Source organism: Garra rufa, chromosome 1, assembly GCF_049309525.1.
Source record: "Garra rufa chromosome 1, GarRuf1.0, whole genome shotgun sequence".
Taxonomy (NCBI): Eukaryota; Metazoa; Chordata; class Actinopteri; order Cypriniformes; family Cyprinidae; genus Garra; species Garra rufa.
The window spans coordinates 9,142,341-9,156,005 of record NC_133361.1 but is presented as its reverse complement, the minus strand read 5'-3'; the positions used below and the strand labels follow the sequence as shown (position 1 = coordinate 9,156,005).

The 13,665-nt window shown below is 37.4% G+C and overlaps 1 protein-coding gene across 2 annotated transcripts; it reads left to right on the top strand.

Moving 5' to 3' along the window:
• Nucleotides 1–707: 707 nt before the first annotated feature.
• Nucleotides 708–6,331, top strand: LOC141329438 (uncharacterized). 2 transcript variants are annotated; one of them, XM_073835466.1, is made up of 7 exons: nucleotides 708–1,248; nucleotides 2,769–2,934; nucleotides 3,590–4,111; nucleotides 4,893–4,922; nucleotides 5,054–5,121; nucleotides 5,397–5,440; nucleotides 5,642–6,331. In XM_073835466.1, the coding sequence occupies exons 1-7, from the start codon at nucleotides 1,042–1,044 to the stop codon at nucleotides 5,688–5,690; spliced, it is 1,086 nt and encodes a 361-aa protein (XP_073691567.1). In that variant the 5' UTR covers nucleotides 708–1,041; the 3' UTR covers nucleotides 5,691–6,331. The 2 variants fall into 2 exon arrangements, with proteins under 2 accessions (XP_073691567.1, XP_073691566.1); XM_073835465.1 differs by lacking the exons at nucleotides 4,893–4,922; nucleotides 5,054–5,121; nucleotides 5,397–5,440; nucleotides 5,642–6,331 and having other exon boundaries at nucleotides 3,590–4,509.
• Nucleotides 6,332–13,665: the final 7,334 nt, after the last annotated feature.

Below are 13,665 nucleotides of genomic sequence, written 5' to 3'. Positions count from 1 at the left end.
TGGTTCTTTTTATTTAAACTATGTTGTTACTAAATTTGAAAATGTGTAAAAGTAATGTGTCAAGGACTTGATATTGAATTCTGTCATTTTAAAAATTCAATAAAAAAATAAGAATAAAACAATTTAAAAAACGAAACACTGCGCATCTTACAGAAAAAAAAGACATTTAATCTGTGTTTTTGTCACCAGCAGTACAGTATGTTGCTCAGTTTTGTTACAGTAAGTTAAGCTCCGATTTTTTTTTTTAAGTTCCAGTAAGTTTCTTCTGTTCTCCTGTTGGAGAAAAAAAAATAGTTTAATTTAATTTTTCACCTTTTTTTTTTTTTTTTTTTTTTTTGCACAACAATATCCGGGTGACGGCGCTACCGCCAATTAGCTACTTAACGTTACGTCCTTTGGAGTCGTTGAGTAAGGTAAGATAAAATTATTGGCAACCTCATGAACAAGTAGACTATATAATTCGATGAAATATGTATGCAAAAGTGTATTAGTCAAGTATGTTGCTGGAGTATTGTCATGACTGCCTTATGCTCTATTTTAACTTCTTGTGACATTGTTTTGGTGTTTCCATTTGTCTGATATAAAACGCTATAAGTGCTAACTGCATGTCAGTCACATGTTAGTGTAACTAGTTCACAAAAAAATTCTCAACTCTTCCTTTTCGATTTTCGTGTAATTTAATATTGTGATATTCATAAGGCGTTCAGTAGACATTAAAATGTCACATTTTTCTTTTATCAATAGGACTATGTTCGGTCTCTCATATGGGCAACACACACACAGTGTATTATTGTGTAAATAGCAGTTAAAAATCAGAGAAATGTTTACCCTTATCACAATGTCATCACGAACAAAGTTCAAAACTCAGAAGAATGACTGGTTAAGACAATTTGACCATTGAAATTAAGAAAGCACATAGCATCCCTTACATAGTGTGATTTTAAGTCCTATAGTGTGATATTAATTCAGAATGTTTCAATGGGTAGCCTATATTATACATAAATAACTTTCTCTTTTTTCTTTCTTTTTTTCTCAGACAACATGGTTTCTAATAAGAAGAAATGCCCCAACTGCCCTCAGGTCATGCCCTGTGCCACTAAGGTCTGTAAGGCCTGTGGGGCAGAGCAGCCCAAGAAGGCACGTTTGTTGAAGAGACTGCAGGCCCTTGATATGAAGAAGGGGGAGTGGCTTGGCAATCTTAAAAAAAACCACAATGAGGCAGCCATGCGTGATGAAGCCATAATTTTGGTGTGTACAATTAACACTACCTTTTTTAATAGGGTCGCCACATTTACCAGTCCTGATTGAGTGACATTTTTGACAGAAGATCATAATATATTTTTCAAATGCTTTTATTTGTATTTATTTTAAAGAGGGATTTAAACCAGATTTCTGAAATATAGGGTTTACCTCTACCTCGACCTCTAAACAGAGTTTAAATACCAAATGCAACTTGAAGGTTCTCTTTCACACAGTTAAAGCCTAGTGCAGGCGTGTTAAACACATGGTGGTCCAAAATTAAAAACTGTCCAAGTTGCGGGCAAGGTAAATCTTTATTGAAAAACTGACTTAAATTGAGCATGTGATTCCCCCTTTCAGTAGTATGTGATGAATTTAATGTAGTCATGGCATTCATGCAATAATAATAAGGAATTTAGGTACTACTGTTAAAAGTGGAGTTTAACTTTAAACACAGATTCTTCAGAATAGAATAGAATAGAATGCCTTTTATTGTTATTATACACATGTACAACGAGACTGAAGCAACTCCTTTTCCACTGTCAACATGTACATAAGAGAAATGTAACAACAAGGAATAAAATAAGTATTGCAAAAGAGGGGGGAGGGGGTGTAAGGTGCACAGTTCTGAGAAGCTATATAAATTAAAATAAAAAAATAAATTTGGTTTCTAAACTGATTTTGATTGTATCAGAAGTATTAAGTATTACATATTAAGTATTAAATATTGAACAGTAATGAAGTTGCACAGAATAGCAGTGTTATCAAACGTATTAAATATTGCACAGTAGGTGGGCAGAAGAAAGTCTGGGGATTGGAGGGGAAGTGTGGAGTCAGTTCCTGTTCCTGAGTTCAAATTGGTTATGGCTTTTGGGAACAGGCCAGCAGAGTCAGAGTCACTGACTGTTAACTTGAAAGGCATATTAATGAACTAAATACCCATTGCCAAAAATTCACTCTCCAGAACATTCTCATTCACGGTTCCATGCTGGTGGAACGATCTTCCTACCATCATCCGGAATGCAGAATCCCTGACAACATTCAAAAGACAACCAAAAATTCATTTATTTCATGAGCACTTAACCTTGTAAAAAAAACATACAGTATGAATGGGTTTACCAAAGTAAACAACACAGCTATATTGTGTATTTTACTAAATCCTGTATCCTAGATGTACCATCTTCCGTCTCGTAGAACTAATCCCGTTATGTATTTGCAGTGTATTGAAATGCATTGATTTTCAGTGTAAACCTATTCATTTGGGGTGGTAAATATGAAATATGGATGGAAAAAATCTATACATCTACAGGGCTACCAAATTCATACAAGTGGCAACCAGATTTTGACTTTTAAAATGTAACATTAAGTCCTGACCTGTTAATAATTCTAACATCAAATTCAAGCCAGAGATAATTTTTCATACAGAGTAAATTTGACAAAATAGAAAATTCAGTTTTGATGATGACTCAGTAATTTTGCTTTTGCTGGTTATAAGTGCATTTATCCTTTAAAAATAAATGTCTTTGCAGCTTGAGAAGCTACATGCAATGGGCTACAAGCCACTCCTCCTCCTTCAGAAGGAAGGCAATGGCAAAAAAACAAAAATAACTTCCCTCACCCCAAGATGCGAACTGGACCCACTGGCCACACAACACCTCAGCAAAATAACTGCCTTTTATGAGTTGGTTTGTGCAGGTGAGATGTAAAGTATATATTTTTTTCAGTCGTCTACTTGTACAGTTGATTGTCAATACTTCCCTATTTTTTCAGCACTTATCAAATATTTATAGTTTATACAACAAATGACAGCCTTATTACATTTCAACGTTGTGGAATGTTGGTTACATGGACGAGATAATTGTGGCAAACAAGACACTGTCCACTGAAGGTAGAACTACTTTTTGTTGCGTAGAAACTAAGTCGAAAATTACATAAATAAACAATACTCTGGTGTTTTAAGATTATAATTCCAGCCATGTTCAATACATAGCCTTGTTAATATAGGTTACCAAGTGTAGTCTGAAAATTTGGTAAAACATAGTTTGGGTTTCTTTAGATGCCAGTTCGATATTTGGTGTATGTTGTAGTAAGTTTCCCTGTTTTCCCCATTGTTTCGCCTTTAGCTATTCACACCTTAAACAAAATCATATAAACTTGCATCCCGTATGAAAAATAGCCTATAGTCAATGTTTTGCCTGTGTTTCAGAAATATGTAAATGCATACAAGCTAAGAAATATAGTCTTAAAATTCTTATGTGCGGCAATGTCAAATAATCTGCCTGTTTGAATATTATAATACATTATAGTTCAGCCTCATTCCTACCATTTTTTTCGAATCAAATTTGAACAGGTTGGAAGGCAAGTGAGGACACTGTCCTCACCTTGACCCTCACCCCCTGTGACGAGCAGGGCACCTCAGGGGAGGTGGGGTCAGAAAATCTTGTGCAGGAGGCGGAGCTGGGAGGCCTCGTGGAGGAGGCGGAGCTGGAAGGCCTAGGTGCGGAGACTGAAGGCCTCATGGAGGAGCCGGGGCTGGAAGGCCCAGGTGTGGAGACTGAAGGCCTCATGGAGGAGCCGGGGCTGGAAGGCCCAGGTGTGGAGACTGAAGGCCTCATGGAGGAGCCGGGGCTGGAAGGCCCAGGTGTGGAGACTGAAGGCCTCATGGAGGAGCCGGGGCTGGAAGGTCTAGGTGCGGAGACTGAAGGCCTCGTGGAGGAGGCGGAGCTGGAAGGCCCAGGTGTGGAGACTGAAGGCCTCATGGAGAAGCCGGGGCTGGAAGGCCCAGCTGTAGAGAGTGATGGCCTCGTGGAGGAGGCGGGGCTGGAAGGCCCCACTGTGGTGGGTGAAGGTGAAATACATCTACCTAAAAAAGGTAACTCTTACAGCGAACTTTTAAAGCTCTTAAAGCAACATTCCGCTGTGTTTTGTTTAATTCGCTCACTTGCTGTCTACCAGAGAGTTAGATTAGGGAGGGACATATACTTTTTTTGTATTTGTATGCAACATCCCAGTTCGACATATCCCCCTATTAGCCTAATTCAATTGAAGTTGGAGGGGCCGATTAGCATGTAAGCTAAAGGCTAGTTGTCTCCAACTGAAATCATTAGCTTAGCTAATGATGTCAGTTGTTACAATGGAGGTTATTGCACACATAAGAAAGAGTATGGTATGTACTGTATCCAACAAATTTTTCAGCAATTTTGCTGGGCAACTTCTCAACCGATTGATTTAGTTCTGATTGGGTGTTCATGTTCATTTTTGTGGTATGACATAGGTTACACATGATGTGTGTGTGTGTGTGTGTGTGTGTGTGTGTGTGTGTGTGTGTGTGTGTGTGTGTGTGTGTGTGTGTGTGTGTGTGTGTGTGTAAACACAACATGTGTGAATGTGTGCCTGTTTTAATGAATGTATAAAAAGACATACCTAGATAGTCCTTAATTGTTTTCCACTCCATACTTAGTTTGACATCTGACTTCTTTAAAACCACAGGGTCAACAAGGAAGAGAAAGGGGAAGTCAGGCATGTTTTGCATTTGTCAATTTTTTTTTTAATGATATTGATATTTGTAATAAATGGTATGGTGAGCAAGACCGTTTTTGAATTGTTTGCCTTTTTTGAGTGAATATATGTCTGTTTTTTTTTTTATCCCACAGAGGCAGAAATGGATAAAAAAAAACAAAAAAGTAAGTTTAAATGACTTTTGTCAAATAAATACATTTGCATTTAGACTTGATGTTTGATCACTTTGATGTGAATGCTTGACCTGAATATGTTTATGATGTTGTGTTCGTAATCTGAGTTTTGATGCCTTCAGATTGCTCCTACCACACTGGCCTAGGTGTTTTTCCAATTAGGAGTGCTCTGAAAGAAAGAGTGAGAAAGGTAAGACATGCATAACAGAACACATACTACTCTTTATTTGTTCTATTTACGTCAAACTAATGTCAAGATGTTAAGTTAAAATACCTGTCAATCACAGAAGTAAAGCTGGCAAATAATCAAACAATGTAAATATTGTATACAGTATATACTACAGTCTCTTGACTAAAATAATTCAAATATAATAGTAAAACATGAAACAAAAAACATGGTGGCTGTTACCAAAGCCTGATGCAAAAAATATGTAAGGCAAGCATGTATTGTTGTTCCTGCCATAGGGTCAAACAGAATTGCTGATTGACTGGGAGCCTTGTGCAGCATGGTATGTTTTCTACTATATGACAAATACAGAAATAAGATTGCTCTGACTCTCTATTTTACTCTCAATCTCACACACGTTTTGAAGTCAATTGCGTTTACCTAGACCTGTTTTGAAGAATGTGCAAATGTGTTTGAAGTTAACATTCCCAATAGAATAATTGAAATATCACATGTAACTTAATTGTCTCCTTTTTGTTTTCAGTGGGAAACAGTGGACTCCTACTTGGGAGCCCAAGGAGTCATTTGTTTAAGTTAATTAATTTAGTAATATATGTTGTTTTATTTTTTTTATTGTACATTGCATATTCAATAAAGTTTTTTATAGCAATTTTGTGATATTTTTATACAAAGTAAAGTGTTGTTTACAAGCCCTGTGTTAAAGATGGTAGATGTTCAACATTTCCTGCCATTTCAGAACTGGATAATTCAAGAAATGCGTAACTCCATACAGAAACATGTTCTTCTTTTGATATGTGGTTTATCAAGAGGTTAGTAAATCATTCAACCGAGCAAAATGTGTGCACAAAGCAGGACTCTGTACATGCTGTAAGTCAGATGAAATTTATTGTAAATTTTAAAAAAATCCCTCACGAATGACAGTGTTAATAATTTAAAATGAATGTGCAATATCCATAATGGTCATCACAAACACATGTTTCTATATGTAATATGCATGGCAGTTTCCAACATTCATACAACAGAAGGTAATGTAGTGTGATTATTTACAATATTTGTTGATTTAGGATTGGTTGGCTGAAACTTGTTATTCTTGGTGGTTTAAATGACCTTACATCTTTCCCCTTTACTGATGTTTTACCAGTCACTGCTGCTGATGTGGTCCCACTCCATTATTTGGTTGCAGTTCATCAGTGGTCCCTGGTAAGGTAGATAAGTAAGTGTTGTACTGTTTTGGACATCCTCAATTTTTTACTTTACCAACTTCTGTACACACACTGGAAAATGTCAGCTGAGCATTACATATTTGTCCCCCCCCCCCACCAGAAACAAGCTGAAGAAGCCGGTCTTTGTCGTGCCACACTTCCCTGTAGTAGTCCCACTCCACTGTTTGGTCGTTGATCCTTGGTAAGTACATGTTTCACTTTCATTTCACAGCCACACGATATGTCTGTGAATGACTAGTAATTTAATAAGTAAGGGATAATGTGCAGAACGCCAGTCATTATATTTAAAATAACTCCCTACAAGGCGAACAGGTCTTGCTTTATCCTAAAGGGACTTATTTCCCAATAATGACCAGCATTTTGGGCATAAATCTGTTTTTCCAATTTGGTTTTTAGGCTCTCCTATTATATTGTGGTGGTGAGACTGTAGAAGGACCCAAAAAGAAGACCCAAGAATGTTCCAGTGGACAATGGTGGTGGTGCTGCTGCTTTTACCTCATGCCGCTTTTTGGCTGTCCAATCAAACAGCCTCTTAAGCCTAAACACAATTCCCACCCCCACACACACTCCTGTTTTTCCACCTTTCATCTGCTTGCATCCCTGTAGTTTCCATTAAATGTATATTAAATAAAGTTTTTGCTAAATATTGAGAGATTTTTGTTACTTTCATACATATATGCATAGAGAAGACAATAATTGTCTTTTGTCACTTTCATATAGACAACAACATTCAACAAAGTACAAAATAATTAAAATAAGCAAACAATGTCTGTAAATGAAATTAGTATGCATTACATTAATAAACATGGAATAGTTTTTACACTTTGTTAACAGTGTTTTATTGTTAAAGGTAATTGTGCAGTTTGTGGTAATCGTGAGTTGATTTGATGGGTGTTGATGTTTACAGTCAAATAGAGTATGCCCACTACTCCGGGTGTGCCCCCAATGTGCGTGGAGTGGACACTCTTCCTCTGACTGAATATCCATGTATTGATAATCCATTGCATAAATAACAATAAAAAATATTTCCTTCTAACAATGATTTATTGCGTAATTGGGTGATAACAATATCATGATTCTAATGCATTGTAATTTAATGCATAGTAAATTATACATTTCTGTAGTTTCATGTAGCCCATTCATTGTTCTTTAGCCAAGCTGTACAGGGTGTGTTGCCTAGCAACAGGGGTCAGAAATACACATTTTTTATATATTTTGTTTAATTACACTGTTTATATTGTTTGTCATTGTATGCTGTGGTTCATATAACATGTTTGTAAATGAGATGGACCAATAACAGATATAATCATAATCATTATAAACCATATCTTAAGTGATTAGCATAACACATTCAAGGATTCAAGCCCTTTTGAATGTGTCATTTTTTATACCTTTGGTGGGCTCTACTGAGATAACCTGGGGTCCAGGGGCAGTAACATTTCATCAGATGCTTTCTTCTATCTGGTTAAATAACAGGTAATTTTATTGCCACACACACACACCAGTCATATCATATGCAGAGATACAGTACAATTTCATGAGCATAAAACATAAAGATATGTGCCATTTTGGCAAAATAAATTCTGATGTATATGTTTTGCTAAAATATATCCAGTTTCATAGCTGGCCTGCTTTGGCAAGTCAAGGGCCCAGACATCCTCGCATCATAGGACAGCATGTGGGCAGTACTTTTCGGGACAGAACAGTTCCTAAATAATTCTCCAACCATTGACAGAACATTTACAGGCTATAGGGTTCTGGAAAAATGTGTGGTTTTGGTGGTTGAATCAGCTGTACCTCATTGGTAAATAGGCCAAAATGTACCACCTGTAAAGTTGGTTCCGCAATGTACAATATGGGGCTATGTAAACTGTAACCCATATGCTAAATGCCTATGCATGTCAATTCATGTGAATTAAGACATGTTCCATCTTCCAGCTTCGGTGCATCATACTGCATATATAGCCCCATATTCTATATTGATGAACTAACTGTCCAACAGGGTTGGGGCCATTCATGATTGAATTGAGAATGAATGGTAAATTCAAATTCCCTTCCTGGAATGGAATTGGAATTGGAATTGCATGCAGCTGACAGGAAATGGAATTGGAATTTAATTGGAATGTCAGGAAACAGAATTGAAATCAAATAAATTCCACTTGAGTTGCTAAATAAAAAAATGTGACTTGATTTGCTTAATAGTTTAAAGTACATTAAATATTGTAAATCACATAAACAACAAACATATAAAAGAAACACAAAGTACTGTATGTTTAGTATGTTAAGCATGACCATTTCACATGCCAAATTTCAGCAAATTATGATAATTTGATGCAATAAAAAGTGAAAGAAATACATGAATGAACATGACTCATTTGTTTGTGAGTTGAGACATACACTATGTGGTAATCATACATTGAATGTATAGTGCATCCAGAAACTTATCACCACTGTCATTCAATTATTAATTCATAAAGTACAGTTCTCATTTTTATTTCCTTGCATTTGATCAACTCTGTTTCATACATTACTTGGTATTTGTAAAGCATCATAAATAAAGTTCAAATGTATGTCTCTAAATGTAATCACAAATAAATGCTTACTGCACTAAACAGCACTAAATGGAATTCAGTGGAATTTCCCTGAATTGAATTCCACTTCCTGTAATTCCAATTCAATTCCAACTCTGTTTCCTGTAATTGTTGTTCAATTCCAATTCCATTTCCTTCTTTGAATTGGAATTGTTGAGTTCATTCCTGCATTGACCCCAACCCTGCTGTCCAATGCATCAATCTCATCCATGCCCTCATCACCTCCAGACTGGACTACTGCAACAGTACAGGTGCATCTCAAAAAATTAGAATGTTGTGTTTAATTTATTTATTTTAAAGTTTAATTATTTCAGTAATTCAACTCAAATTGTGAAACTTCAATGCATTTAACAAAAACCCACCAATTCACTATCTCAACAAATTAGAATACCCAATAAAAAAAATAAGACCAATAAAATGTTTTTTTTTTTTTTAATTAAATTATTGGCCTTATAGAAAGTATATTAATTTACTCTATATGCACTCAATACTTGGTAGAAGCTCATTTTACTTTAATTACTGCCTCAATTCGGTGTGACATGGAGGTGATCAGTCTGTGGCACTGCTCTCTCATCTTCCTCTTGACAATATCCATAGATTTTCTATGGGGTTCAGGTCAGGCAAATTTGCTGGCCAATCAAGCACAGTAACACCATGGTTATTGAACCAGCTTTTGGTACCTTTGGCAGTGTGGGCAGGTGCCAAATCCTGCTGGAAAATGAAATCTGCATCTCCACAAAGCAGAAGGAAGCATGAAGTGGTAGATGGCTGAGTTGACTGTGGACTCCAGAAAACACAGTGGACCAACACTAGCAGATGACATACCAAATCATCACTGACTGTGGAAACTTAACACTGGACTTCAAGAAACATGGACTCTGTGCCTCTCCACTCCAGACTCTGGGACCTTGATTTCCAAATGAAATTCAAAATTTACTTTCATCTGAAAAGAGGACTTTGGACCACTGAGCAGCAGTCCAGTCCTTTTTGTCTTTAGCCCAGGTAAGATGCTTCTGATGTTGTCTCTGGTTCAGAAGTGGCTTGGTAGCCCTTTTCCTGAAGACGTCTGAGCGTGGTGACTCTTGATGCACTGACTCAAGCTTCAGTCCACTCCTTGTGAAGCTCTCACAAGTGTTTGAATCAGTCATCCCTGTTGCTTGTGCACCTTTTCCTACCCAAATTCTTTGCATTTAATATGCTTTGATACAGTACTCTGTAAACATCCACCCCTTCAGTAATGACCCTCTGTGATTTACTCTTTGTGGAGGGTGTCAATGTTTGTATCATTGCCAAGTCAGCAGTCCTCTCCATTATTGTCTCCATTATTGTGGTTTCAAAGAACAAGAGATACAGTGAATTTATACTGTAGGGATGGTCATTTGTTGAAACTCAAATGTAAATATTCTAATATTTTGAGATACTGATTTTTGACTTTCATGAGCTGTAAGCTCTAATCATCAAAATTACCCCCCCCCCCAAAAAAAAAAAAAAACAAACTTTGAAATGTTTTTTTACTTTACATACAATGGATCTAAAATATCTGAAAGTTTCACTTTTTGAAATAACTTACAAGAAAAAATGAACTTTTTCACAACATTCTAATTAATTGAGATGGACCTGTACTCTGTATTGCAGTGTTTCCCAACCCTGCTCCTGAAGGACCCCCAACACTCCACATATTATTTGTCTCCCTAATCAAACACACCTGATTCAACTCATCAGCTCATTACCACATGGGTTAATGAGCTGAGGCGTTAAATGAGGTGTTTGATTAGGGAGACAAAGAAAATGTGCAGTGTTGGGGGTCCTTCAGGAGCAGGGTTGGAAGCACTGCTCTATGGTCTTAAAAAGCACTATACAAATTAAATGTTTTATTAGTATTATTTAATGCCTGTAGTGCTGCTCTGTATTAGCATATACATTTGATGTGTGTTTTATGTGCATTTAATCCACAAAATATCTTTTTGACATATTGGTGGCAAGCTTGATGCACCAGATATACTTATAAACTACAATTCAAACACCCATATTGGCCAGAGAGGCCTAGGTAAGTGTTACACCCATTATTTCATGAAATGTCAGCATGTGGCACATATTGATACAGGGAATGATAAATTGTTAGTCAAATTTTAGACCTCCCGCTGCTTGTGTGTTGTCAGGAGGTGGAGCATAAGATTTAAAAAAAAATTGATTTCTAGGAGGCACTATAGAATCAGTGAATGTGTAGTTGTGATTTTACTTAGCTCATGTATAAACCTTACAAGTCCAGAAAAATGGAACAACAGTGTAACCCTGACTAGGCTCCTTTTTGCCCAGGCAACATGAAATGGGAGACCACACGTGGATAAAGATACATAAAATAGTGATTTATTACAGTACATACGTGAGATGAAACCTGAGAAATAAGCAATAATCAGTATAAATGATATGGTATGAAATGAAAGTGTGATGTAATAAGTCATATGGCAAAAAGGCAAACAAAAAGCAAAACAATGTGATACAGGAGAGAAGGAATCCAGAATGGCACCCATGAAGTTCTTTTTACACTGCCCTGGCCGCAATCAAGCGATTACAGACACCTGCCCGGTAGCTCCTCACTGAGAGACACAGACACAAACAGACAGGAGTAGACATTTAACATTAAACAAATGTAGTATTAATGCTATCTTTACTCAATTTGACAGGTTACATAAATTAAGGATATACAAATGACACTTTTCACATATTCATTACCTGCACTCCTCCTCTTCATTTTCACTGGTGTCTGGACTGCTGAAATCACTTTCATTCTCCTGTTTATCTTCCAGTTCTATAGCAGAGCCCTGAGGGCCTAAAACAGTCTTGTATTGAAGGAGCACCTCTTTCAACGTATCCGAAACTTCAGACAGTCGTCTTCTGCAGAGACAGGAAAGGCCCTTGTTTCGCTTGTCTGTAAGTGAAAAGTGAAAAACAAATCCAAATTACCACAACATTGCTTTGTAATATTTGTTATAACTCACCAAAATTAGATGGTCAGTGTAATGTTTTTAGTAAGATTTCTAGTAAGATACATCTCTTGTTAGGTAAAGTTAAAGTATGGTGTCCTTATCACCATCACTTCCTTGTTTGATTGGTATGGTTACAAAGATGAAACTTGCCTTCCTCTGAAGTTTTTCTTCTAAGAGTTGCCTGCAAGTTCTGCAACCATGAGCAGTGCTGGGCCATCTCCTGAACAAGTATTGTCCTTTCCTCCTCCAGTCTCATTTTCAGCATGGCTTTGTTAAAAATTTTTAACTTTTCTTCGATTTGTGCTACAACAGAGGTAAAGAAAATGTATAAATACATTTGACTTGAGTCTTTACAAAATAAATCAGAGGCCTCGGGAAACTCCGCTTACCGCTGCCATGAATCTCCCACGGCCATGTTGGGGACGGGTTGTCTCCTGATAGCGACTGCTCCACTTCATTAAAATCAATTGGCATGGCAGGCTCATGACTGTTATAGGTCTCTATGTCTTTCATTAGCAGTCTCTTGCTCTCAGCAATTTTCCTCCGCAGGCGGTGACGGAACTTGCCACTATCTGTAAACACATGAAGCAGAAGGTAAAAAAAAAAAAAAAGACCAAAAATACAGTGAGCAATTATTTATAGACTATGTAATTATACCATTTTGGTGGTATAGAGCCTGCTTCCGCTGCCTCACGTTAAGGTAACGTCCCTCAATGGACTGCTCTAGGGAAGTACCTGTTGTTTCTGGAAACACAACACAAAAACACAATAGTGTAAAGAAGGACGAGTCGGGAGGAGGTGGGTGCCAAAAAAGGATTACAGAGATAGTGGCATGCAGCATAGTAAGCAGTAGGCAGCTTAAATATCATGATCTTAATGATCGCTGCCAATGAGGAAGCACAAAGTGAAACACATTATTGGTTCAAACTTACCACCAGCTGCCCATTCCCTCACATCAGACACCCACACTGCTTCATCGGTGCAAGCCAAGCTTTCTTTAAGCTCCGCTAGACTTGCAGTCTCCTCCTGAAGTCTCTGGCAAGTCTAATGCGACAGTTAAACAATGCAGTTACACAAAGCTACACAATAACCACAAATTGAATTTACAGAGAACACACCTTCACATATCTTGCAGACAATGCCCGATGTAGTGTTGTGATTTTTTGGTAGTTCCAGGCCATAGCGTGGATTGTAAGCATATCCACACGTGCTGTTGAGAGTAAATGTTGAGTGAATGTCATGCAAATAAGCAATAAAAAAATACATTAGAAGAGAAATACTACAATCACCTCCTTTCGACATGTATTTAGTCGTTAGGGCACAGCGGGAGAGGTAGCTGTTCACCTGTTCAACTTCCTCCCCCGCAGTTGACCCTGCTCCTTCTTGGTTTTTGCCACTCCATGTAATCTAGTAGTAAGAAGACATGTAAGGGATAATGTAATGTCCGCCGGTCATTATCGGATAATAAGTAATGACAAAACGAACCGGACCGTGACGTGCAGTAGAGGGACTTATTTTCTGATGATACAGTTAAACATAATAAACACTGAACATACCTCACACTTAGTGGAATGTGCTTTAGCATGCATGACGCTTAGGAAAGGCCTGATTGATGTTAGCCCCTGGAGATCAGGAAGGATGTTTGCTGATTTGTGTAAATATGGCCAGTATTTACACATTACATCCATGGCGATAAACCTTGGCTTTGAACTCATCAATTCCTTGTGCAGATACATGGGGTAGGCA

Bases quoted from the DNA above. Each gene is read 5' to 3' on its own strand.
- LOC141329438 (XM_073835465.1), top strand. From the start codon at position 1,042: ATGGTTTCTAATAAGAAGAAATGCCCCAACTGCCCTCAGGTCATGCCC. The intron at 1,249-2,768 runs GTGTGTACAATT...ATGTCTTTGCAG, and splicing joins GTGATGAAGCCATAATTTTG to CTTGAGAAGCTACATGCAAT. The intron at 2,935-3,589 runs GTGAGATGTAAA...AAATTTGAACAG, and splicing joins TTATGAGTTGGTTTGTGCAG to GTTGGAAGGCAAGTGAGGAC.